The following is a 27,267-nucleotide window of genomic DNA, read 5'->3' as shown; positions in this document are numbered from 1 at the left end:
ATGAAGTTCCTATTTGCTGGCTTTAGCTAGGCCCAGTGAAGGCCTCTGCAACTACCTAGGAATTGAACCAGTGGATAGAAGGCCTCTCTCTCTCCCTATCTTTCAAATAAATAGCTCTTTATAAAAATGTTTGAAGACATGCATGTTCTAGAAAGAATAATATATCTCCATTTCAATGATTTTATATTCAGTAATTATTACTAATCTTGTCAATACACTAAACCACAAAAGTGAGTAGCATGACAAAGATCTTGGCTTTTTATGCTGAAGTTGTTTCCCTGCTCTTTTAACATGTTTTGGTCCCATGGGACTGGTGTGATGGCTCAATTAGCTGATTCTTCACCTCCAAGAGCTGGCACCCCATGTGGTGCCAGTTCCTGTCCCCAGCTGCATCACTTCCCATCCAGCTCCCTGCTTATGGCCTGGGAGGGCAATGGAGGGTGGCTCAAAGCCATGGGACCCTTCATCCATGTAGGAGACCTAGAGGAAGCTCCTGGCTCCTGGCTTTGGATGGACTCAGCTCTTGCTGATGCAACTATTTGGAGAGTGAACCAGTGGATGGGAAGATTTTTGTCTTTCTGTCTCTACTTTCTATATAAATGTGCTTTTCCAATAAAAATAAATATTTTTTAAGAAAAGTCTCAGTCCTGATTTTTTGTAAATTTCAGAACAAATTACCAGATTCTAGGGCAAGGATTCCTCCAAAATTTGCACGCTAAAAGAGACTTAGAGTCTTTTTTAATCACAAAGGTAATGAAAGTAAGACATAGAAAATAATGGCTAATTTTAAAGTAATAACAATGCTAAGGAAAGTTAAAGGCCTTGCCATATATGAGTATGAATGTATGCTGGAGCAGTTACAAATCTGTAAATGAATCTGGGAAATCCCAGGAACACGCAAAAACAAGGCGCACAAAGGGTGTGAGTGAAAATTGAACAAAAGGCTCAGCTAAGGGTTTCCCTGGTATTTTTTGGAGTATTTTGAGAGTCACTATGCATTCAGAAAAGCATAAAGAACATCTTCTAGGTCCACAAGAATTTTAAAAATTATTTAAAGGACAGCAGCTAAGTGCAGTGCTTGTATTAACAACAAAAAGGTGTAGATACATATAGGCAACTCTACCATAAAGTAGGGGCTTTTGCTTTAGCAAAATCCATATTTATAAGATTACATTTCCTATGGTAGAGAGCAGCTATAATTAATGGATTTCCCTCCTTCCCCTAATGCAGCCATTTGTCAATTCAAATACAGAATGCCCAATCAATTTTGATGTATTTAGTAAGCAATTTGTCAAACAGTGCTATAATCTGCCTAATATATTAATTCTTGTCAAAGAAAGAGTCCTAACAACAATAAGGTTTTCCATCACTATTTTAGAGAGAAAAATCTGTGCTTAGAATCAATGGTGATTCATGCAGAGGTACTACCATGTCCCAGGACCTAAGAACACCACCACCATTGTAGTAAGATGCCTGAGTCTAGTGGATATATCAAGTTCTAAATCATTGTCAGAAACTGTTCAAATACTGTATATCCCATGTACTTTCACTAAAATTAGCTGTGTGACAAGTTCAAAAGAAATAGACTTTTAAAAAGAAAAGCTGTTTATTAATGCAAATTATGCATTTAAACTTTAAAAATGATATGGGAAATTTGGTGTTTCCCAAAAGTATTTCAAATATTCTAAAATGTAAGTTAAAACTTGGAAGTTTCTTCGTATCTCTAGCTAAGAAGAGCCTTCAATCTCGTTTTCCTTTCCCAAATATCTTAAATACATGACTGACTTACTTGTCTATTATGCATGTAATACTCAAATAAGCTCCAAAAAAATAAGTTAGAGACATGTCTAACTTTTCCAAACTTTCAATCAGAGGCTTGGTTACAACACTTAAGCAGAACAGAGGCCAAAAATTTTGCAAACATGCTCATTCTGCATACTTCCAACATTAGCAGAAATGAAGGCTTTCTTTAATCACTAAAGGGTTTTTATATAATTCTCTATCAGAAAAAATGAAAAATCTGAGATGAAGGCAAACCATTTCTAGAAAACAAAATCAAAACAAAGAAAAAAGAAACCTTTAGAATTAAGAATGAGGCAAAAAGAAGAGAGGAATACTGCATTCCTTTTATAGGCTTTATGCTACCCTGGCATCATTTATGAACCATTGAATAGCAAAGAAAAAATGTTGACAAAGTGATTTGGTACAAGGCTTTATATTTATTTAAAATCCTACAATGTACACTGATCCTCCAGTCAGCCAGACATCCCATTGTTTCGTATGTCTGCCAAGAAAGGTACCCTATGTGTCAGAAAAGCACGCTGAATATTTCTCAATGACCTAAGGGGCAGAGGTCACTTATTATAAATGGATAATGAGACCTAATGCAGTGCTCTGAATATGGACAAAGAAAGGGTCTATCCATAGCCCCTGGTGGATTGGTCATTCAGGCTTTTATTTCCTCCACATACTTAATGGAGTCAAACAATTGACAGAAATTCTATAGAGAAGGCTGAAACTGAGAGAAACAACTGTATTCTTACTCTGATAGACAGGCACAAATAATGACCCTGAAATGGCGCCAGAATTCCTGCTACTACTAACATAGCAGACAGTTACAGCATTCCCCCTAAATTCCCATTCAGTCGTGTATTAGCAATTAACCCTACTGATGGAAGTGATAGCAAATCAAACTACAAACTCCTGCCAATATCAAGTCATTATATTCCCACAGGTAAGCAGAGACAGACCATTCTACTTTGGCTACTTATTTTGGAGAAAAGGGTTAATAGGTACTCCTGTATCCTGTATCTTTAGAACCTTTGGCAAATGTACATTCACGGGAGCTGGCATGATAGGTTAGCAAGCTAATCCTCTGCTTGTAGCAATGGCATCCCATACAGGCCACCTATTCATGTCCCAGTTTTGCCACTTCCGATCCAGCTCTCTGCCTGTGGCTTGAGGGAGCAGCAAAAGGTGGCTCAAGTCCTTGGGACCCTGTGCTCACTGGAAAACCTAGAGGAAGCTCCTGGCTTTGGATGCGCTCAGTTCTAGTTATTGGGGCTAACTGGTGAATGAACCAGAAGTTGGAGAGTCAGTCAGTCTCTCTTTGTGTTGTATTCTTTCTATAAATCTGACTCTCAGATAAAAATAAATAACTGTTTTAAAATAAAGAAATCAAATTATGTACATTTACAGATATCAGTAGATTATCATTAGATGGGATTAACTAATGTAATCAGAAACAAAAGATGAAACAAAAGCATTATTAGCAACAGACCATCTTTCTTTTAATGTCAGAATCAATGACTAATAGCAGCTGAATCTTCCACTCTAATGCAATAAATATTACTACTATCAATAAAAAGAAGGCCTACTTAACCGTATCTTAAAAATAGTAGCTCTTGAACACTCCAAAATATTCCCATGTTCTAAATCTCATACAGAACTTTGTAAATTAAATATGAATGGCATTTAGAAATCTTAAACATCTTATTATATAATATCTAACTTTTACAACAATTATGATAAAAAAAGTGATTTGACAAATAAGACATTTTTACAATCGGTTCATATTACAGGAAATTACAGAAAATGCCAAGATTAGCTTCATAATGAGGTTATAATAAAAAGGACTTTGGGTGTTTTCAAATATCAGCAATGACAGAAAAAGTTCCAGGCCTGAAGATCTAGTGACAGGGAAGAAAGTAAGAAGAACGTATGCCTTAAGTACTAAGTGAAAAGGATATTCCACTGCAAACTTTTCAATCCATGACTCATCAAGCATGCAGACTGCTGATGGTACTTTCATTCAACTATTTCACATTTTTTCATTAAACAAGAAACTTCAGTTTCACAATGTGTTCATTAAGGACTGAATTCAACATCTGTTTTCAACTTTCAGTTTCTTAAGATAAATGCCTTGTACTTAACTAACATCATTTCTCTCTGTCATGACATGTGTCAACTATTGAAAAGGGGCACTCATAAAATTTATAAAAATGCATATTATATTTAGTTACATTTTTCCATGAACATTTTGAAGGTCTTACATATATTTTGAGTATAAATTAGTGAAATCATCAAATGTAATTCAATTTTAGGACAATTCCTAACTAAGATTATAGACTGAACATAGTGGTACGACACACCCTATTGCCAACAATAGTTTATAAACACTCTTAAAATAAGTCCTGCATTACAAGTTTCCTTTATAAAAGCAAAACATTTCTTCCCCTTCCACCCTTACTTACTCTTAGGCAAATATTTATTATGGACAATGCGAGGAAATATTGTTGAGTACCTCCATCTTATTTGGGACATACCACAATAGCAAAGCAATCCAGGATGTTAGGTTAAATCTAATATAACATCTGAGAGCATGTCTGAAGAAAAATGATACATATTTAACTGCTCTTGAAGTCTACTCTCTATGACAGAGAACACCAATTTTTAAAATAATTTTTAAAAGATTTCTTCTTATTTGAAAGGCAAATATATAGTGAAGTAAAGATAGAGTAAGAGGAGAAAGACACCATGCATTGTTTCACTCCCCAAGTGGCTGTAATAGCTGGAGCTGAACTCATCCAAAGGCAGCAATGAGGAGCTTTCTCAGGGTCTCCCACATGGGTAACAGGAGCCAATGAATTAAACCATCTTCAGCTACTTTCCCATACCAAAAGCAGTGAGCTGAATCAGAAGTGGAGCTCAGGGGCACAAACCAGCACCCACATGGGATACGGGCACCCCAGGCAGAGGCTTAGGCTATAACACCACAGCACCAGCCCCGAGAATAATATTTTAACTCTGTATCATTATCCTTTCTACAAACGTGAGCTAGTACTAACAGCATGCACAAAACATATCAGTGCTGAAGTGCAAAGCTAAGGACATATTAAAATATTCTAAAATGGGGCCGAGCATGGTGGTCTAGTGAATAAATCTTCGCCTCGCACCTGCTGGGATGCCATATGGGAGCCAGTTCATATCCTGGCTGCTCCACTTCTCGTCCAGCTCCCTGTTTGTGGCCTGGGAATTCTGCACTTGTGTGGGAGACTAGGAAGATGATCCTGGCTCCAGGCTTTGGATTGGCTCAGCTCATGCCACTGCAGGCACTTGGGGAGTAAACCAGCAGGTAGAAGATGTTTCTTTTTGTACCTCCTTTTGTCTGTATATATGCTGTTTCAACAAAAAAAGTTTATTAAATATTCTAAAATTACTTAAATTGTGTGCTCAAAATATACGGCTTCATATTAGAAGGCAACTTATTCTAGTTTCATAATTGTAGTGAACAGGCAGTGGCACAAAACTTAGCCAGAAGCCAAAATTCATATAATCTAACTTCACTCAACTATTGACTTTTGATTCTATGTGTAAAACAAAGATACCACTATTTTTAAGAGGCACACTCCAAGGGTCTTGCTCAAGCAGTTTTGATAGTTCAACAGGTCTGAATTGCTGCCAATCACACCGTTCCACTAGTGATGAAACCTATTCAGAATCAATTGGCTGACATAGTCTCTTCATGGTTGGGATTCTGAGATTAGCAGTTCAGTTGCAGGGTACAGGGTTGAGCACAGTCTGTCACTCCAATCAACTTATGCACATGCTGATGGTTGCAATTGCTGGGTCAGTTCTGTTTCCAGCCCTGTCTTCCATGCAAACCGATGGGTGTTGGGAGCCCAGCCCGATCCTGCCCACTTAATACTGGGCCCTCACGCAAACCTGCGGGAGTTGCATCTTATTTGGGGTGACTCCCTATAACCCCCACAAGGCCTACTTCCTACTCTGGTTCCCATGCTTGTCAGTATGTACCTCAGGCTTGTTCAGTCTGTCCCACATCCCATTTAGCTCCAGTACTTGTCAATGGGCATTGAAGCCTAGTTCAACCCAATCAACCTACTATCCAGCCCACACACATACTGGCAGGTGCCTTTCTGTCTAGCCAGGTCTGCCCCTGTTCTGGTTTTTGTGTTCTCCAGTGGGAGAGGTTACCCATGAGGGAGGTGCCTACTATCTCCCTAGTAGGCCATTCCAACTTCCGGATTATGCACTCTCCAGGTGGTTCTGGCATTTACCTTAACAGAATTAGCCCCCAGTACCAGCCTCTGCCATCTGATGATGTGGCAAAGCCCAACCAACCCTCACCCACTCAAATTTTTGCTTGCACCAATAATGTAGGGGTACACTTAACTAAGAAATTGATAGAATCATGATTCCTTATGAAAGACTACACTATTGTAACAAAATGAAAAAAACCTGATGTGCGGTGGGAGTTTGGGGGGGAAAATCCCAGCCTATACATAATTGTCAAAAAAAAAATTAAAAATAAAGAATAATCTACCTCATTTATAGAGATAAAATTAAATTGTTAGTGAAGCTCAACACATTAATAGAATAGTATAAAGCAGAAACAGACTTTTTTGGAATAATAAAAACTAAGAATAATTTTTTCAAAACTAACTTCAAAGTAAGGTTTCAACTGGATTTTTAGTATGATTTAGTATGATTAATTAGTATGATTACTTCAATTCCCTATTCTCTCAGCTAACTCCCAAAGCATAGTCCTATATCCTCTTTTATATCATTCTTTCAAGCGATTGTTCAAACACTGATTACACTTGTCATCCTAACATATCTTGCTGTCTAGAGTTCCAAAATACATGTACATAATGAGAAATGACCCACTTTGGATTTCGGGACATGATAAACATGGCATGTGAAATAACAAATATGTTAAATGAGGCTGGCAACAAAGAAAAATAGAATAATTAATCCATTAAAGTTCTGGAAATAACAAACATTCGGTAAACAGGGAAAATAGGAAGTGTTCACCATAAACGTAACTGGAGTAATAGGAACAAGGATAATACAAAATACATTTGAAGGCCAATTGAACAAAAATTGTCAAATCTGAAGAAACAATAAACCCAAAGATCAAAAAATTCTATAAAATTTAATTCATTTTCATGTAATTTCAAAAGTACATAATTTTCTCCTTTTAATGATGTACATTATTATCTTTACTATTTCCTTTTTCCTTATTTTTGTGTATTTTAAAAAATATACTCTAGTTCTCAGTGTAGAAGCTGTAGCTGTCAAACGTTTCCTTTTGATGCTAAAGGATTCAGCATCCTTGAAGACTAATGTGATTCATTAAAAATAATGACAGATTCACAGGAGTTATGAAATAGAACAGATATTTTATGCTTACCCATCAACAGAGCTCAAAAGCAGAGAATGTCCTTCAGGTATCACATTTTTTTAATGTATCAGAATTTAGTTTCACATATACAGTTTTCTATACACTGATTTTATGTAGACATAGACCTAATCAATTTTGTTCATGTCTAAGTTTCTGTGGTTTCCACTACAATAAAGATACAAAACTATTTCATCATAGCAAGCATTTGTGTTTTTTTTTTTTCCAACCATTTTCTGGCACATTCAATTCCCATTGTCCAATTCTGTCCCTAAGACCTTTCACCCTGCTCAGCACTAAATATCATCATTCTGAGATTGTTGTATAAATGTAATCACAGAGCATCTCAATTTTTCAAGAAAGTCTTTTTTTTTGGCTGGGCATAATTTTTATGAGATCCATCACTTTTCAAAGATTAATTTATTTATTCTTTTACTTGAAAGTCAGAGAGGTAAAGACAGAGAGAAAAAGAGAGAGAGAAATCTTCTACCATATTGCTCATTTCCCAAATGGCTCCAATGGCCAAAGCTGTGCCACTCCAAAGTCAGGAACTTCTTCTAGATCTTTCACATGGGAAACAGGGGTCCAAGCACTTGAATCATCTTCCGCTGCCTTTTCTTGGCCACTAACAGGGAGGTGTTTTGAAAAGGGTGGCAGATAGAAAACAAAAGGTGATCATATGGAATGTTGGTATTGCAGGCAGTATCCCCTATAAAACAATGCTACTTCCTTTTTTTGTAGGTATTAAAAGCTCAAGATGCTGGTTTTTGTTGTTGCTGTTGTTGTTGTTGTTTTTAAGAAAAACTGAGTAGTACTCTAAGACATGGTTATGGTTTTGATTTCAATTTCAATAAGTTTAGAATAATTTCTGGTTATCATTTTAAATTACTTCTGGGAACCAAAATAGTGTCAATTTCCAAATCTCTGTGAACTTTACAAAGTTCATTTAGTTATTCATTTATGCCAACCCTTGTAATCAAAGAATACATTCTGTATGACTTGGACCCTTTTAAACTTCTAGGCTTATTTTATTGGCCTAGAAAAGACCATGTTAGTAACATTCCTTGTCAAGCCCTTAAAAAGAATGTGTATTTTGTCGCTGGTTAGAGTGTTTTACTTATGCTAGCATTATTGTGGTAACTCAAAGTGTTTCTCATAAATGGCATAGAGTAAGGGCTTTATAAAACTGAAATCTGGGGGCCTGGCGCTAGCATAGTGGTTAAGGTCCTCGCCTTGCACGATCTGGGATCTCATATGGTCACCGGTTCTAATCCCTGCAGCCCTGCTTCCCATCTAGCTCCCTGCTGGTGGCCTGGGAAAGCAGTCGAGGATGGCCCAAAACCTTGGGACCCCGCACCCACGTGGGAGATCCGGAAGAGCTTCTAGCTCCTGGCTTCAGATTGGCTCAGCTCCAGCTGTTGCGGTTACTGGGGACTGAACCATCAGATGGAAGATCTTCCTCTCTGTCTATCCTCCTCTCTGTATATCCGCCTTTCCAATAAAAATAAAATAAAATCTTTTAAAAAACCCCTGAGATCTAATCATCTAATGTTTCACTAGAAAGTTCAGATCATTCATAACTAATGTTAGCAGCTAAGACTATATCATCTTGCTTGTATCCATTTTACTTCCTTTGATGTCAAATTAGTTATAACTACTTTTTTATCTTAGTGGTTGCTTTTAAGCTTATGTAAGTTAACCAATGAATACCTTCAAGTAACATCATTTTCCATATAACAGTTCTAATGTCCACCCTATATACGTTTATGATACTGTTGTCATACATCTTATGTGTGGATATGTCCATGTCTCTCTGTCCATTGGAGTGTTTAAAAACTACAATGCAATAATGTTTTTCTGTTAAATAGCCAGTAGTATTGCAAAACAAGTCAACTGTGTATTTTTAATATTTAGAAGATGATATGTTTTACCCATGTTTTCATCATTAGTAATTCTCTTCAATCTTTTTTATCTCTTCCAATTTTTTGTACTTGAACAACTTCTTTGTAGGGCAGATAGATTTTTTCAGCTTTTATAAAAAGGATTTTTTTTATATTTTCTTCATTTTAAATATATATTTTAGAAAGCAGAATAATAGCTTAATAGTTGTTCCATTATGTAAAAGAATTTGCTTCTTTGTTCTACGTTATGGAATGTATATTTTCCTCTGGCTGCCTTTAAGAATTTTATTGGGGGTCAGTGTGGTAGCATAGCACGTTTATCTGTTGCCTGTGGTATTGGCATCCCATATGGACACTCATTAAAGTTCTAACTGCTCTACTTCAATCCAGCTACTTGTTAATATGCCTGGGAAAGTAGTAGAAGATGGCGCAAGTATTTGTGTCTCTGCAACCCAAATTGAAGAGCCAAAAACAGCTCCTAGTTTTGGGCTCTTGGCTTTAGCCTGGACCAACCCCATATTATTGCAATCTTCTGGGGAGTGAACTAGTGGATGGAAGATCTCTCTTTCTCTCTCTCTCCCTTCTCTGTAATTCCACCTTTTAAATAAATAAATCTTTTAAAAATTTTAAATTATCAATAATGTTGAGCAATTTGATTGCAATGTACTTTGGCATGGAATTCATCATGTTTCCTGTACTTGGTATTTATTGATATTGTTCAATCAATGCTTTGACAGTTTGCATTAAATCTGAATTTTATTGACTATTATTTCATCTGTTCTACCATCCCATCTTCAGGGTTTGGTCAATGATGGCCTGCATATACAGTGGTGATCCCATACATCACCTGGACTATTGAAGTCACAGTCATTTCAGTTGGTAAAACCACATGCTATGATGACTACAGAAAACTGAAAATACTTAATGCTAGGCTTCTCAGAATGTATCCCCACTAGGAAGTTACACATGACTATGCTAACAGTTCAGCAATACTCACTTAAAATTCATTCATCTCTGTTTCATTTTGGATAATTTCTCTTGCTGTATGTTCACTAATATTTTCCTCTGCAAATTATAATGTGCCCTCAATCTTATCCACTGCAGCTTATCTGCACTGAGATTCTCATATCTATCTGATTGTTTTCAGCTGTCTTTCTACTTTATACATCTTTACTTTTCTTATATAAGGAATACAGTTACATTTCTTCCCATAATGTCACTAGGCTACTGTGAGCACCCACGCACCTTTTTACTTTCAGATGGTTCTTTTCTACAATTCCTTACACCCATCTACATTCTCTAGAATTCCAGAGGAAGACTCTCGCACATCTTCAGAGATTTCCATGTGCACAGATCTCCTGTCTGGTCTGTTCAACAACTTCTAGACTCAGGTTTCAAAGCACTAAAACAATGCTGGGCTCTGTGGGTCACATGGTCTCTGTTGCTCTCTCTCAACTACAGCTGGCCATATAACATGCAGGCGAAATGGTGTGGCTGTAAGCCAAGCAAGCTTTCTTTACAGGAAGAGTATATGGTAGTTTGCTGACACCTGTTCTTTTTTTGGTTTTTGTTTGTTTGCTTGCTTTTGGTCTTAATCTTCAACTCTGGGAGTCTGTGATTACACTCAGCTTCACCCCACTGCCATCACCTCCTACCATGACACAACCTAGAAACTCTGTCATGGCAACAGACTGAGGCAACAGCAGGGCTTGCCTTTTTTGCTTCCCATCACCACTGTTCTTCATTTGTATCCTGATGTAAGTGAGTTGAAAACAGTTTTTACATCAGTAAGTTCTTCTGTTTGCTATTGTCTCTTTCAGACAGAAAAATAAAGCTGATCTGTTGTCCCTTCTCAGTGAGATCGCTCTGTTCAACTGGACTCTCAAAAAACAATCAATATTAGAGGTCAAATTGAAGCATATGAAAAGTTCTCTCTACCATTCCCATTCCTATGTTGCTGCCAAAAGTAGAAGAAGAGATATAACTGCCATCCTTCAGTGTCCATGAAGAATTGGTTTCATAATCCCTATGCATACAAAACCCTACCCAACTTCAAGTCCTTATATAAAAGTGTAATATTTGCATATAACCTATGCAACCCTTCCCATACACATTTAATCATCTTGAGATTTCTTATTATTCCTAATCGAACATAAAGGGTATGTAAATAGCAGTTATATTATTTTGGAAATGATAACAAGAAAGAACTCCTCTTCAATACAAATTTTTCATCCTTCATTTTTTATCTGCAATCACTTGGATGCCATTCACAAGGATAGAAGGGGCTGACTGTACATCACCAATAAGGCATTGGAAAATTCAATGGATCCCAGTCACCTTTCTGAAGCTCATATATCAATGAAATATTTCCATTGAATGGATATATATTTTTGTTTCAAATAAAGCTCAGTGTAAATCAAGGGGGAAAACTTACCATTTGCAGAAAACCTATTTCACACAAAAATCCAAATTATGAAAACTACATTCACCAAAAGCTAATTAATATTAGCAACTGAAAAATACTTCTCAGGCGATGTATTTCATCAAGTTAAGTCATTGCCTAAATAATGCCAGAATCTCATTTGAGCTCTGATTTAAGACCCAGCTACTCCATTTCCAATCCAGTTCCCTGCTAATGTATCTGGAAAAGTAGCACATGAAAGACTGAAGACATGAAGACTCAAGACTGAGTGAGCCCTGCCACTCATGCATAACATCTGAATGGAGGCAACTGCTCCTGTATTTTGGATGCACCCATTTGGGGATGGAACCAGTGGATAGAAATCTTTCTCACTCTCTTGCTCTTGTTCTCTAGCTCTACCTTTTAAACAGGTAAGTAAAAATAAAAATAAATTACTGCTGCTGTAAAATTATCTGAAAGAAAATGAAGAAACACTACTTATCCTCTAAACAAAGCTTTTACAAAACAAATTAGTAAATTCTGTTTTTAGTTTACAATTTGGAAGCATTAAAGCGCACCAAAGAAAATGCTGACAACTGTAGGATCACACTCAGAGCTGAATGTTGCTTACTGGTCTGTTACATGGTTTTCTATTGATTCTGTTAAAGGAAACAATGACAAAACATCTATGTCAGAAAAAGTCATTATGACTTTTCATTTTGCAGTGAAAAATGTAATTCTAAAATTGTTTATCTCTAATGTAACCTTTTTATACTTTCTTTGTTTTAAATGCTTGTCACAAGAAAAAAAAATACTTTGGATGAGATTCATGACTTTCACCTTCTGTGAGCAAGCAAGATTATATAAAGTAGTTTGTACATATAAATTGTTCACTCTACTAAGATAAACTGTATGAAATTGCTGTTACTAGACCATTTTTTTACTTAGTAAAACTATTTCATAGGATTAAGCCTTTGAAAAATAAGTCATCACTGCCACTATCATGACCTCCACATAGAACATTCTTGAATGGTGTACTTTATGACACAGTCAATTTAATGTATCAACTTACAGACCACTAATCTCTCTCAATAAAAATAAAATTCCTCAATTTTGGTCATTCCCACTCAACTAATATGGGTAAGAAATGCTTAATGATAGTCCCAGTTATGAACTCTTTTTAGTGCTTTAGGTAAATCTCCCTGACCTTCTCCCACTGACCAACTGTTTTGTCACATAGGCTGAACTCCAATTTGCAACTAAGCATCCTGCTCTGCTCTTCCCTTCTCTCTAAAACAATGTCTCTTTCCCATTTCCATCACTCTTTTTGTAGCAGTATTGTAACTTCTGTGGTTTTACACAAGACTGTTTCACTTGATCTACATATTCAAACTCAATAAAGGAAATGCTTTTAACATTTCTGACATTTGCATTTAAATTTCCTACATAGTTGTAATTAAAATAATTTTAGAAAATATTTACCAAGGTATTCAAGGTGAAAAATAAGCAAGCTTTCAATATGGTTAAATAAAACTAAAAACAAAATACTTTCATGCATCATTATGCTATCCTTTTGCTTTAAGAGGTACAATATCTTTCAAGAGGCTTCCGGAAAGGGAATGGCAAAGAAAGTGAGTGAATAATGCCTTCTTAAGAGGCTCTTACTAGCTGAAAGCATGGAACTGATGCACAGGTTAGGGTAGTCTTCAGTGGTACCAGCACTGCTTTCATCAGTTACATTCTGGGTTTCTACTCCTTAGACCCATGTTTTTCATATTTCATTGTTTTATCCAAGTAACATACTGTCATGTTGAAGATATCATTCAAATAGCTTATATTCACACAGGAACGAACAGCTGAGTTTTAGGTAGGAGCTAATTCTGGATCTCTACATTCAATATAAAATAGAGAAATATTCATCATTTCAGGATTATCTTAGTTTTTTAATATGTTAATTTTTATCTATTGTATTAACTTAAAAGATATATTAATCATTTCTTTCACTTAATTATTGATTTAGCACAATTAAAATCACATAACTCAAAAAATATATCACCACTAATGTTGAATATATACTCTGCTTAAGATCTTTGTCAAACCAAAGACTACAAAAGAAATACTATTATAATTCTGATGATCTGTGCTTATTTTTTAGTTTACGGTATATGAGTCAAATGAACATATTTTCACTTAAGCATATCCCTCTCTATAATCCTGATGAACTATAATTTTTGTTTTCTTACTTGCTCAATGCATTACTTAGCACAGTATTAAGCCTTTAACTATAATGTAAGTTAAATACATGTTATCCCACAAAGTAAAAAAGAAAGGAAGAAAGGAAGAAGGAGGGGAGATAGAAAGTAGCATTATATTATTAGAATTTTATCTAGGAACCCCTTTAATATGCTCTTTGTATTAATATCACATTGACACAAGAATTCTGATGTGGTAATTATCATTCAGGTGCTGTCATTCTGAGATTAATGTATTAATAAATTCCTTTAAATTAAAAAGTTGAACACTAGAAAGTACCAGAAATCTATCATATGAAAATATGTATCACTGTGATAACCAACAAAGCTATATAATGATAAACATATATTGCTTCACAATCTTCACAAGGACTTTAGCATAATTTCATGATCTTCATAAAAGCAAATGTTAGTGTTCATATTTTACATTTATCAAGGGTGACTTGGCACTGGAATCCAAGTCTTTTCATCTACAGGTATATAAAATGTTTATTATAGTTATAAACCACAGAAATCATCAACAACTACTTGTCCTCTCTGCAACAGTTAAGCTCTCAGCTTGTCTCCACTTCCATTCTTGTGCAAACACTGCTGAAGTGATCTTTCTAAAATGCAGTTCTGATAATTTTAGTCCTGTGCTGGGAAATATTTGAAGTCTTAATACTGTCTACCTGAATGGTGGGTATCAAACTATGTACCTCGAAATTTTTGTTGTTCTAAGAATTGGACAAGGGTATTGAGGGCAACTGAGGTGATGTTGATCAACCCAATCACCAGAACAAAGAAATTAAAAGAGACAGCTGCAGATTGTGACCAAATAGGTATAAAAATATCAAATCAGGAATCAATATCAATTCTGAAACTATCAAGTATGATTATAAGTCAACAATCATTTATTTGGCCCTTTTTAGAGGTAGCAGAAAATGTACCCATTTGACAAGCTATTGTTTTTCCAGTTCATTAGAGAGTTAAAAACCTAGAAACAACTTCTTTGTACCCTGTTTCTTGAACCAATCAACGTTGGTAATTTATATCACTGCTGTCTTGGTTTAATACAAGCTCTTCCACTGACAAACCCTCTCTTCTTTATTGTAATTATATACTGAATATCTATCTCTAGTACTAGGTAACAAATTTACTGAGGACAAAGCATTACACAGTTTATCTTTAAATAAAAAGTTTTATCTTTAAATAAAATAAAAAGATATATAATAGGTACTAATAAACATGTGTTAGAAGAAGCAATGAACTCAACTATGCAACCAGGCAACATTTCCCTTTAGTTGTAGTTTCATAATTACCAACTATTCCCTTTGGTTGTAGAGTTTCATAATTCACAGTGATGTCTATAAAATTTTTCTCTCTCCAGTATAATACATAACATGTAATAAAAAGTGAAGTAAAATAACTCTAAACTGTTCAAATTCATGCTTTATATTATGCCAGACAAGATAATAAGTTGATTACAATAAAACTTCATTAAAAATATGTCAGTTCTTATTTTTGGGAGTTTCTTAAAAGCACATAGTATTCAGGGCCATCAAGTTATATTAGGACTCAGTCCATTTTACAAAATTAAATTATAATTACAAAGGATTTTTAATTCTGTGAACACAAATTGGATAATAAATACTGTCTTTGCATCACTTGCATAAGAAAAAGGCTGTATATCTAGAAATCAATGGAATATATTATTCCAAGTAAAAGTATACAAAAGAAAAACCTGCTGACATAACTTTCACAGTGAAAAGTGTTTACTTTTTTTCTCCTGTTAGAAATATATTCAAGGCTTTACATAACTCCCTATTATATCCTATCTAGCATTCTAATGTTCTGTTCTGTTCAATATTCTGCAACAGCCCTCACATACTGCCATCAACTTACCTATAATCATTGCAGGGATGTATTTCATGGGAAGAGAACATAAGCAATCAGAAATACACTGAATATGTGCTCAGGTTCATGGCTTATATCCTATTAAGTATCTTACCACCTAAGTTTAGGGCCTATGGCATACAGACAAGTTATAACATAAAAGGCTGCTTTAAAAGTAAGATTTTAAGATCAGATCCGAAAAGGTCATATAGAAGCGGGGGAAACAAAACCATCAGAATTACTTACGGCCGGCTAGCAGGAACTGGTAATACTGTACTGCATCTGCAGCGAGGAGCAGAGGGTGGTTTGCATTAAATGGTGGCTGCAATTCATTCCACTGAGGGGTTCTAAGAAAACAAAGAATATTAATACTTTAGCTTAATATATAGGCTGCAAATCATCATGACTGTCATCGCTCACAGTTATTGACAGAAACTCACAATATTTTTGTGATCATTAAAATGAACTTGTAATCATTAAAATGAACGTGCTGAAATCTGAAACACTAGGCCATCTGCTTCAAGAGAATTAAAAGGTAGCTGTGTGTCACACATATGACAAGGCGTCCATATTAGCTTAACAGCAGAAGATTCTCCAATAAGGCAGATGAGACATTCAGAAGATCTGCAGAGAGGAAGTACAGATTTCAAATGCCACATTTAACTAAGCTTAATTTTATATAATTTCTGACCATCTTTAAGTCTTTTAGAATATGGGCACATAGTTTTAGGTATCTATAGAACATGAGTGTATTTTTAATATATAGCTTGTAAATGGAAGACTTCTTACAGATCTAGTTAAGATCTAACTTCCAAAATAATTCACCAGTTCAACAAAGTAGTAAAATCATTTTAATTAGTTTTACCTGCTTCTACATAAGTGTGGTAAATCAGATACTGATCCAACACAGTAAAGTAGAAGTAAAGAATCAATAGAATACTTTAAATTGGCAAAGGACAGGGATAATTTTCAAATCCATCTGTGTCTGTTTCCTTCAGGAATAACTTTCCTAGCCTGGACAACATACTATATTGAGCACTTCTTATTCCAGATTTCATATTCTTGTTCTATGAGGTAACTCATAAATATTGTATTAATTTTGTACTCATTAGAGTCGCCCTTATCCTTAATCAGCATTTATACTTTGTCTACCCAAGGTTCTTCTTTGGGAACTGCTTTAGAAAAAATTCTGAATCTACTTAATATTAGTGCTCATTCCCCTGAATGGGCATCTATTTTTGTGGAACACAAAATTGCAAACAGGGAAAGCAAAACTCCAGTAAAAGCCAATAAAAAGGAGTAAGGAGAAAAAGAGTTCAAATACAGGTATTCTCCACGGACATACAGTCAAGAAAATTGAAAACATGTGTCCACAGAAAAATTTCATTTCAACAACATTGTTCATAGCAGCACTAACAATTATAGCTACAAGGAAAAATTTCCAACAAGTGATGAATGGGTAAAATAAAAATGGATGGCATCAATAAAATGAAATAACATTTGATTATAAAAGTGAATGCAACCCTGATACAGGTTATACTTGAATGGACCTTAAAAACATGTTAAATGTAGCAAGCCTGTCAAAAAAAAGTATATTGACCAGATTAAGCAAATTCATAAAGACATAAAGATTGCTAAAGTATTGGGGAAAATGGAAGTGCCTATAGGATTTCACACTGTGATGTTGAAAATGGTCTGCAAGTGATAGGTGTAAAAGTTCATGAGAAGTCACTTTTCAATGGGTAAAATTTACCGCATTAAATTATTTGGCAAATGCAAAAGTAGCAAACTATCATTTTGTTGGATGAAAAAAGCCAGGCCAGAAAAAACATCTTGTATGTGTATTTGCACAAAATTCTGGATACTGTAAACTAGAGTGACAAAAAGAACAAAAGAAGGAGAAATTACAAATGGACCTAGGAGTGATAGGTATGTGTCTCAATCTACCTGTGGTTATAATTTTACTGCTTGTACACATGTGTCAACATTTATCCATGAAATACTTCAACAAAGGTGTTTTTAAAAATGAAATGAAAGGAAATACTACCTAACCAGAGTCCAGCTGGCTCGAGGAGATGTCATCATTTCCAGTGGAGTGTCATCACTGATCTTGTGGGCAGTGCTGAGGGCTCGTGGCTCCATCATGTGCTCCACTAAGGTTCCATAGCAACTGATAATATAGAGAGATTCAACTACAACTTGTTTGGACTGATCTACAAACAGAGAAACAAAATCTGGATGTTTGATGATGGAAGAGCACAGTATACTATTTATTAAGTCACTGACCTTGTCAGTGGGCTCCAGTGGCTATTAGGGAAAAAGGAAAAGACAGCAATCTATATGTACTGCTTGCTCCTTGCCTATCTATAGGTTACCTCTAATATGATGTTAAGGAAAATGAAAATCTGTACACTATCAAAATTCCCTAAAATTTTTTCTGCAATTGTTTTCAAGAACAGCATTCCCAAAATTCTAATACAAATAATATTCTATGTCATTTTCTATTTGGCTACCATATAATTAACCCCAAGTTATAAAATTGAATAGTATCTATCAGATGTATAGGAAAGGACTGAGTGAAATGCATGGACAGCATGCCGAAATCAGTCTACCATCGTATCTACTTTATTTCAGGAAACTTAAATATAAACTTAAATTACTGAATCAAAACAAACAAACAAACAAACAAACCAAAACACTGATGTGCTGATGTACTTTTATCAGTTTTAACAAATGTACTCCCAGAGTGTGGGACGTTGACAATGGAGGGGGCTATCCATGTGTGGGGATATGTGGTTTATGGTAAATCTCTGTGCCCTTATTCACTTTTGCTATGAACTTGAGACTACCATAAAAAAATAAAGCCTATTAAATACACACACACACAAATCCCTCCCTCTTTCACAAATCCTTAATTCTTGTCTTTCAATAGCATTAAGGTTGTTCGTGGTAAATGAAGATCTGCAATACCCTGAGAGTTCAGTGGCTGAATATGGATCTAATCAAAATGACTTTATAAGGAATACACATGTATTTGCTACCAAAACAGGTTTAGACTTCTATCTGGGGGTTTAAAGTAAACCAAAGAGCATATAAAATCACTCATGAATGCTGGGTGGGTCATCTTATCTCTATGTCAGACGAATCAATTACAGCTGATTTGCGAAAATTGCTAATGACTAGCCAGTGGGACACAAAGGAGTAGCAAGTTAAAAGGGTAATTAGAACAGAAGGGAGAACAACTTGAAATCGAGCTTCACATAAGGTTTCAACTGGTAACAAAAAAGTCTTTTTGATAGCATCATTAAACCTAAGGAGGTAACAAAAAACATAAAGATAGGATAAGGAAATGGAAGGCTTGCCTACTTCATAGTATCCTCTCTCAGTTAGGTAAGGAACCTGCCGTGCCTGAGATCCTATTACCCAAGAAGGGGTCACTGAAAGGCGATAACAAGGGAAAGGACTGACGTCTGACTGCCAGTGTGAAGTGTACACAGCCATTTTGCCAGGAACAATGCAGTCTATGCAACTCAACAGCAAAGTGACCAGTAACAACACAGTTGGTGACCTACTTTAGGGAAAATCACAACATACTCAAACCAGTCCCAGCCAATGTAGCCAATTTGGGGAGTGAACCAGTGGAGGGCAACTCTTGTTCCCTGTGTGTGTCACTGTCTTACAAATAAATAAAAATGAATTTTAAAAAAGAAAGATCACAGAAAGATCAGAGTTGTTGAGTTTTTTTTAACAAATTAGAAATCATAAGAAAATGTAATTGAAATATCTGATTTTAGCACTCATAAACTAGTTAAAACTTAAACATTTTTCTCTCCATTTTAACAAATAATAGTGAGGAACTAGCCTGTAAAATGTCAAAGTTATACAATGGATATGAAATTGATAGCACTGAGATCACCTGTATACTGTCACCAACAAATAAAGCCAAAAGTACTCAATGTCCAATTTGTGCCATGTTTATTTAAGAGGAAAACTTGGGTTCCAGTAGTTGAGGAGACATATAACTTGAACAGAAAAACTAGTTTCCACATTATTGGGTTTATGATTTTGTGAGATATAATACTACCAATTTTACTTAAGAAGCAAAAAAAAAAAAAAACCCACAAATAATATATTTGAACATCAGTAAAAATACATACCTTTTTCTCTTTTCAGACCTGCATTATTTGCAAACCATGACCTGGATGTTCCAAAGACAGCAGCCACACAAAATTCTCCACCCACCGATTTGCTAGGTGAAATCTGTGGAGGTGGTTTAACTTTGCTTAAAAAAATAAAATGACAGAAAAAAAATTAACACAATGAAATGGCAGTTCTCTAGATAATAAGGGATTTTCCTATAAATTCCACCTGTAAGTATTCAAATGCTACAACAGGGTCATGCAATCTCCCTTAAGTAACAACTGGTGATGTGACGATATATTCTAGTGTGAAAGCAAAATTAGTTCTAAGGTACTCAGTCTTGTAAAGGCAACAATTTAAAAGCCCAATAAAACTAAATCCTCTTGTGCCATATGTGTTGGCAAAATTCAGTGTCTTTGGGTAACATTTCTCTGGAAAGTCAGTGTGCAGCAGTAATACCAATACAGACAATACACAATAATACAATGGTTTATCAGTTTCTGTTGATATAAAACTGGGGAGTTAACAACACACGTGAATGGCAAAAGCGTTATGAAAATGAGATGATATTGCATGAAACCTTGAAAATGCTCTCAGCCAAAATACCATGTTGAATTATGCAGTGAATGGGGGTGGGAGCAAGCTTAATGAACCAATACGGTATATTCACCTATCTTCCTATCTGTTGCTTCTTCTTTGACTTGTAATAATATTTTGTCTATTTTGGTTCAGTGAAAAGACCAAGGCAGAAATAAATATCAATAGTCTCACAAGCATAAATCTCTCATTTTTTATATGTGTGAGGACACATTTAGCAATTATTACTTCACACATACGTCTAAAAAATTTCACAGGAAATGTACTTACAAAAAAACTATACACAGATTTCACAAAATTTTACACCAAAACAAACATCCTTTAATTCCATTTTAATGATCTTTTTTGAATTATTCTTATATCACTACCAATGTAAAGTTTTTCACAAATAAACTTGCATATTCCTAATTTCTAGCATCTACCTTTCATTTTCTCTCAAATGCTGTGTTTCAGTTTTACTTGGACTTATTAAGAGCTTCCCTAAAGCTCGTTACTAAGTTTGCTAACCATCATATATAAATTATTTTCTCAAACTCATAGATCAGAAAATAGCATCACTGTCATATCTTAGCTGGGATATAGTGAATGCTGGTGCTGATGTTAACATTTCTTCTCCATAACCTTCCCAAGCAATACAGCTCCATTCGTCTAGTCACTTTCCTTTATCTTTAGATAAAGTATGACGGGATGCAAGTAGACTGATTTTAGAAGTCAAAAAGAAACCTAAATTTTAACTTCAGTGTTGCTGCTCAATAGCTGTGTGGCTTTTAGGTAAGTTATTCAACCACTCAGAGCCTACTCCAATAGTTATTTCATGGATTCTATTACGTCTGTTGTCAGAGTTTGTTTGATTCCTTGCAATTAGTATCAACTGAGCAATTTCTTCGTCATGTATAAAAATGCCAATCAAAAATCTTTCTCTAAGGCCCACAGCCCTCATCAGTTTACAAAATATTAGATTTTGTGTTGGCAATCTTGGCTTTCTAGTTCCGATGACATTTGAAACAGTCTTTCAAGTATCTTTCAAGGAATTCCTAAAAACTATATTTTAGTATTTTTATTTTTCTCCTACAGAAAGCAATGAGTCTGGGTCAGAGGATACTCAGATTATTCCCTTTGATAACACATTTTGAATCAAATCCACATATAACAATTACTGTTACACATGAAAATTCATCTCATTTCCACCATTAACATTCACTATACTCTTAACATCACCTTCTTAATAAATCACAACATTCTTAAAACACAAAACTAGTCACAGTCAACCTTCCAGAGATTTCACAATCAACTTCATTTCTTCATAACTGGATCAGCCACAAGTTATTCAGCCTTAAACTTATCCCACACCTAGCAAACCATATAACCTCTAACAATACTCAGGTCACTGGCATCCGCTATGCTCTGATTATGATGTCCTCTGCTATAAATATATTTTCCCTCAAAAAAGAAAAATCATCACTGAACTACTGCCTTGGGTAGTTCTTTGTAGATGGCATCTATGAAGCACCATTAGTCATCTTTAAACTCTGAGGGTTTGCTGGAAAGAGGAGAGAGAAAAACCATCCTAAAATTTTAAAGGTTTTTGCATTGTGGGATTGTGTTCTTGTAATAGAATAACCATCAGGGAACAACAAAACTACCATGTACAAACAAACATCAAGGAACAAGTTTGAAGCTTTTGCAAATTAGTAGATGTGATTTTTGTTGTTTAAAATCATGTGGTAACAGAGTGAGCTTGTCACTTCCTAAGAAAAAATATGATTCTTCTTAAAGTATGAATCCTAAACAAAACTAACAAAGTTGGTATTGGGCCAGATGGCTACCTTGCTAGCAGAATAATAAAAAGCAGAAAAATTATAGTAGATGAATTTAGCATATTCCCAATGTTTTATTAGTTTATGGTCTTATATAAGCCCATATCAAAAACTAAAATCTCATAAAATTCTGTAAGTTACATAAAATTCAGTTATAGAACAAACAAGTGAAAATCATCAACCTAGAGTTATTCTATATAAATTTAATTCAATATCTCCCACAGGAGTATTTTACAATAAAAACAAGTTTAATTTATATAAGGTTTTTAAATCATTTTTTTCCTCTAATCGGGCCTCCATAAATGTCATTAGTATAAATTACACGTAACAGAGAATGAAAAGAATTTTCACCTTTGAAAACAGCTTGCTACCTGTTATTAAACAGATAAACGGCTACTGAGCACACTCACATCATATTTTTTATAATGTTAAATTACATCTGGAATGATCATATTATTTAAGGAAAATAGAGATGTAAAACGGTATACACATGCAATGACTCAGAATAAAATAGACAAGTGTTAACTTTGCAAGTCATATGAATTTACACATGAATGTTGGTGACTAAATTTTTATCAGACAGTATTCTAATTATAATTTGTTGTTCTTGCTCTCATCATCTCCTTTCCTCTGAAAGAATTTTCTTGAACAAATCCTATCACAGAAAATTTGTGAGTACTAAATGAATTCCTGCACATGCTTAGAAGCCTCTTCACACTGACTTGCTCATGTATTCAATAAATGGGATACCATAAAAATAAGAATTAGATGTATAATGGGTCCTGAAGATCAATTGTAGGATTATAAAGGCAGATTCTTAGAACACTTATACACATGAACAAAACACATGATCATAGTCCTAATGGGGTTCTTCCTAAGGATATCTCATGCGCGTTTACTCATTTAACTTTTTATAAACAACCCTGCAGCAAAGCATAAGAGAAAAGGAATCTAACTATCATTGTTTAAGAAAAATGATCATAATAATAGTCTATTAAGTAAGCCTGATACAAAATAACATAATCAAAAATAATAAAAGTGAATCAATAGAACATTAAACTTGTAACTATTACTAAAAAACTACACTACTGTAATAATGTGAGGGAAAATAAAGGAGACACTGGGGAGTAGGGAAAGAAGGAAAAGAATAGGGGGAATTCCTAAACCTTCAAAATTACATCATTTAAAGTATAAAAAATTAATAGATAAGATGCTAAATTCACAATCAGTAATTACATTGTGTCCTACATGTTCTATGGAAAGGCATAAGTGCTTCAGCACAGCATGAGAATTATATGGGGATATTAACATAATAGGACTTCAAAAATATTCACAAAGCTTACTGAAGTTTCCCATTATCTTCCCACTGGCTTTTACTGTATTATGTAATCTGGTCAGATTAACATATTGAATTTCTCTCCCACAATCAACTACAAACAACTACTATCTGTTTAAAAATCGTAGGATAGGGACCTCGTTGATCTAAGGAGGTGCCACAGAACAAGATATTTGAGGCGGTTTGTGGGCAGCACGATCAGAAAGCAGTGCTGATGCGTGCGTGCTGCAGAACACAAACGTAGAGAGAGCACACGCAACATAGAAGCACCATTTCTTCCCTTTTCTTTAACGTAAATAACAGCCGATAGTTAAGCTTCAACATAAGATGATGAAGAAAATTTATGCCCTTTATTATGATTAAGCTTTTGAAAGGTCTTATGGAAATTTTCTTTCATGATCAATACTGTTTTACACAAAGTATCTAATTTAAAATAACTAAAAAAAGTCTAAACATATTGTCTATAACTATTTCATCATGCCACAATTTATTCTTTGGGTTCTAACAGATCTCTATTAGATTAGAAAATATTCTCCCTTTTAAGAAGTATTAACTTTTAGAAAAATAAATAATAAAACTTTATTCTCACAAAATTCCTTTATATGAATACTTAAATTTCTCATCAAAATCTAGACAATACTAAAGAAAGTTTCAAATCTAACTTTACAGGTATATAATTATTTTGTCATATTAACTTTATATAATAAAATAAATATATATGATGGATATATACTGATGGACTATCGATTTGTTATATTTTTGATAAGCAATTCAAAAATAACTTTGGCTTCAAGAAAGTATTACATGCATTTTAGCTTTATAATTACTTGGTACTTATTTGACTGTAATACTAAAAGTAAAAGAGCTTAAAAACTCACACTAGTTATTTCAACTTAAATTTTATATTTAAAGAATTACATACTATTTGTAATTCTTTCACTTTGTTTCATAGTCACCTATTAAACTAATATAGAGGATACAATTTGCCACAAAAGTCTAAAACAACTAAAATGTGGAAGTTTGCTTTTATAGTTTATTTCTAATAAATGAGCTTGTTGTTTTACTCTAACATAAAAGAGAATTATCATACTTTAAAACTAACTAATGGGAAACAGAATGAGTTTTAAGAACCAGTTTAGAGAAAAAGCTGTATGAGCTGTATTATACCAAAAGTAAAATTTTTGTATAAAATATCAAGTACAAACGGTTCAACTTGGAAGTAATAATTTCAAAACTGAAAATTTTATTGCCATCCAACATATATATCTTACACTAAAAGTACAAATACTACAAATATAATTAACAAATTTTACTTCAAAAAATAAAAATATTCTCAGATTGAATGTTAAATATCACGGAGAAAGAGCAAAACCTATCAAAACAAAGGAGCCCTTATATACAAATGAAAGAAGTTGTCAAATTTATATTCATTTGCTGCCTTAATTTGAGGTTTCATTAAGATCTTAATGGAAAAAACATGCATACTGGTAGAGTATTTTAAAGGAGGACCTTTTAGTCTAGTATAAGTGACTAAAAATGAGTTTCTTGTGAGCTAACGATGGCATCAAACAAACCACAAAGCAGTCTTCTAAAAGACAGGCAATGATTTAAAAGTCTACTATATTTCATATATCCCTTTCTTTAATCTGGCTCTTTTAATCTTGTTTCAACCTCAAATCATTTCTAGTTGACAAGTGCTTTTGCTTAAATGTGAGGAGCACATAAGCTGTTGAAGGAATGAACTTTTCTTACTTAACAGACAACATTTGTTACTCCATCTTTACTTCTACATGAAAAGTTAACATACTAAAATCCTTTCCTTTGTACTTAGAACGAGGAATGCACTCTAAAATGCAACAGAATCTTAAATTTTTCCACCAAGAAATTTTATCATGTTTATTATAGCATGTAAAATTCACTGCTCGCTAAAAGATCCAAAGTAAGACCTACGTATCTTGCTTGTTTTTAAAGGAAACCTGATTACACAGAGAATGAAGACTTTCACATAGTCCTTTATACTCTGAATTTACTTACAGTAATTTAACAAACTGTGTGCTAAGTGTGCTGTTGTCTTTCAAGGAGGAAAATTTTGTCCATTTGTTGTATGTCATCTTTTCTTGTATAACAAAATACTCAAATACTCTGTAGCATTTGAACAGGAAAAGTAATGCTGAAAAACTATTTAAGCTCCTTATCTGTAACAGCAAAGCTTAGAATGTTGCTTCTACTTCAGTAGGATAGCATGAACAATTCCTAGTAGCAGTTATAAGATATAAAAGTGTAGATTTAAGTATCATAACTAAATTAAAACAAATTTCCCTGATAGTTCTCAAAACTTTCATGTTTCAAATACTCTTTAAAGCAAAAAAAAAAAAAATTAAAAATCTGATATAATTTAAAGACGTTTTTGTCAAGCTTATTATTTTTTCCCTTTTACCTGGAAAAAATTTGTAGTGGTCACAGCTAATATTTATTGAGTGTTTACTATGTGCCAGACACTGTTTGTATGTATCAGTTCATTTATTCCTCACAATAACTAATAAGGTAAGTGCTACTAATTCATTTAACAGATAAGAAAAACAAGAAACAGAGGGTTTTAGAAATTGCATCAGATCATACAGCTAGTAAGTGTAAGCTGTGATTTAAGACCCCGACAATCCAATTCGAGGACTCTGACACTTAGCTAATAAACATTTCATAGCAGGTTCATAATATACTCCATTTCTCATCTTTACGTGCAAGTTCATGTCCAAAACTGACAAAACTGTTTTCTCTCCAATGTTATAAAATAATTTACTAAATAATTAACGTATAATGAGCAGGCCCTACAAGTTCAAAATAAGAAATTATTTGGGAGTTTTTATCTGAAACACATTCTTACTCAACATGTAGCTTTTCACATTCCTGATTTCAAAAACCAGAACTACTGTTGCCCTTTAGGTCCAAATTAACTACAATATAATTTTATAGGGCATTCTTGGTACAATTTAAATATATTTATATTTCAAAATAAATTATGTTTTCAAATGTGAAGCATGATATGCAGGGAATGTCTATCACAATAATTCTCAAAGCTTGAGTTAGCCATGTAATGCAATATCTACCAGAGCATGATAGCATTCTTTTTTTAAAGAATTGTGTAATAGTAATTAAATTTTTTCAAGGAATTAAGTGAAATAAGAAATAATCCTGCTTTTTAAAAGTTTAATTTTAACATTCATGTCTTATCTACAAATTACTCAGAAATCTGGTGCATCTACATGTGATCAGGCCATGCAACTGAAAACAAAACTACAGAACAGAGTCACTTTTTGAGAGTACAGAAAATGAATTAGGCATGCGGGACTGAACTGGAACTCACCATGGAGCTTTTATGGAAAAACACCCCGCTCCAAAGAGATAAGGCCTTCATGGAAAAGGGGGGAAATGCACAAAAAAATAGAGAAAAAGTCATTTAGCATTAACAAATACATGTATATCATACTGTTATAGAGTATGGATTAAATTGAAAAACTTGTGATCAACTGCAATAGTGTTGTACAGACTATTTGATATAATTAATAAACAAAATGAAATAGTTATTAGGCCCTTAATTGTCAAGAGATTCATGAATTTCAAAACTATCTATTTCTCTCCCTTTTCTGGAATTCCTCTGTAGCATTTTGAAATTAAAGTTCACTATTAAGGCCCTTAAAAACAAAGCAGAAATTCAATGGAATAATCAGATGGAACACTGTGAGATCATTA

At 34.2% G+C, this 27,267-nt stretch overlaps 1 protein-coding gene across 7 annotated transcripts in view; it reads right to left on the bottom strand.

The window, feature by feature from the left end:
* Nucleotides 1-27,267, bottom strand: part of BCAS3 (BCAS3 microtubule associated cell migration factor) — a 532,941-nt gene that overhangs the window by 277,346 nt on the left and 228,328 nt on the right. For 4 of the 7 annotated variants that reach the window (XM_041000469.1, XM_041000471.1, XM_041000466.1 and 1 more), the window contains exons 17-20: nt 26,882-26,926; nt 19,788-19,912; nt 17,678-17,843; nt 15,877-15,977 (exon numbers count right to left, since the gene is read on the bottom strand). In XM_041000469.1, the coding sequence (XP_040856403.1) occupies nt 15,877-15,977; nt 17,678-17,843; nt 19,788-19,912; nt 26,882-26,926 (437 nt within the window). The remainder of the gene's footprint in view (nt 1-15,876; nt 15,978-17,677; nt 17,844-19,787; nt 19,913-26,881; nt 26,927-27,267) is intronic. The other 3 variants (XM_041000472.1, XM_041000473.1, XM_041000470.1) reach the window with 1 other exon arrangement.

The sequence above is a fragment of the Ochotona curzoniae genome, unplaced genomic scaffold (assembly GCF_017591425.1).
Source record: "Ochotona curzoniae isolate NIBS_2020 unplaced genomic scaffold, NIBS_Ocur_1.0 scaffold_2453, whole genome shotgun sequence".
NCBI classification, from domain to species: domain Eukaryota; kingdom Metazoa; phylum Chordata; class Mammalia; order Lagomorpha; family Ochotonidae; genus Ochotona; species Ochotona curzoniae.
The sequence above is the reverse complement of the archived record's forward strand: the minus strand, read 5'-3'. Positions and strand labels throughout refer to the sequence as shown.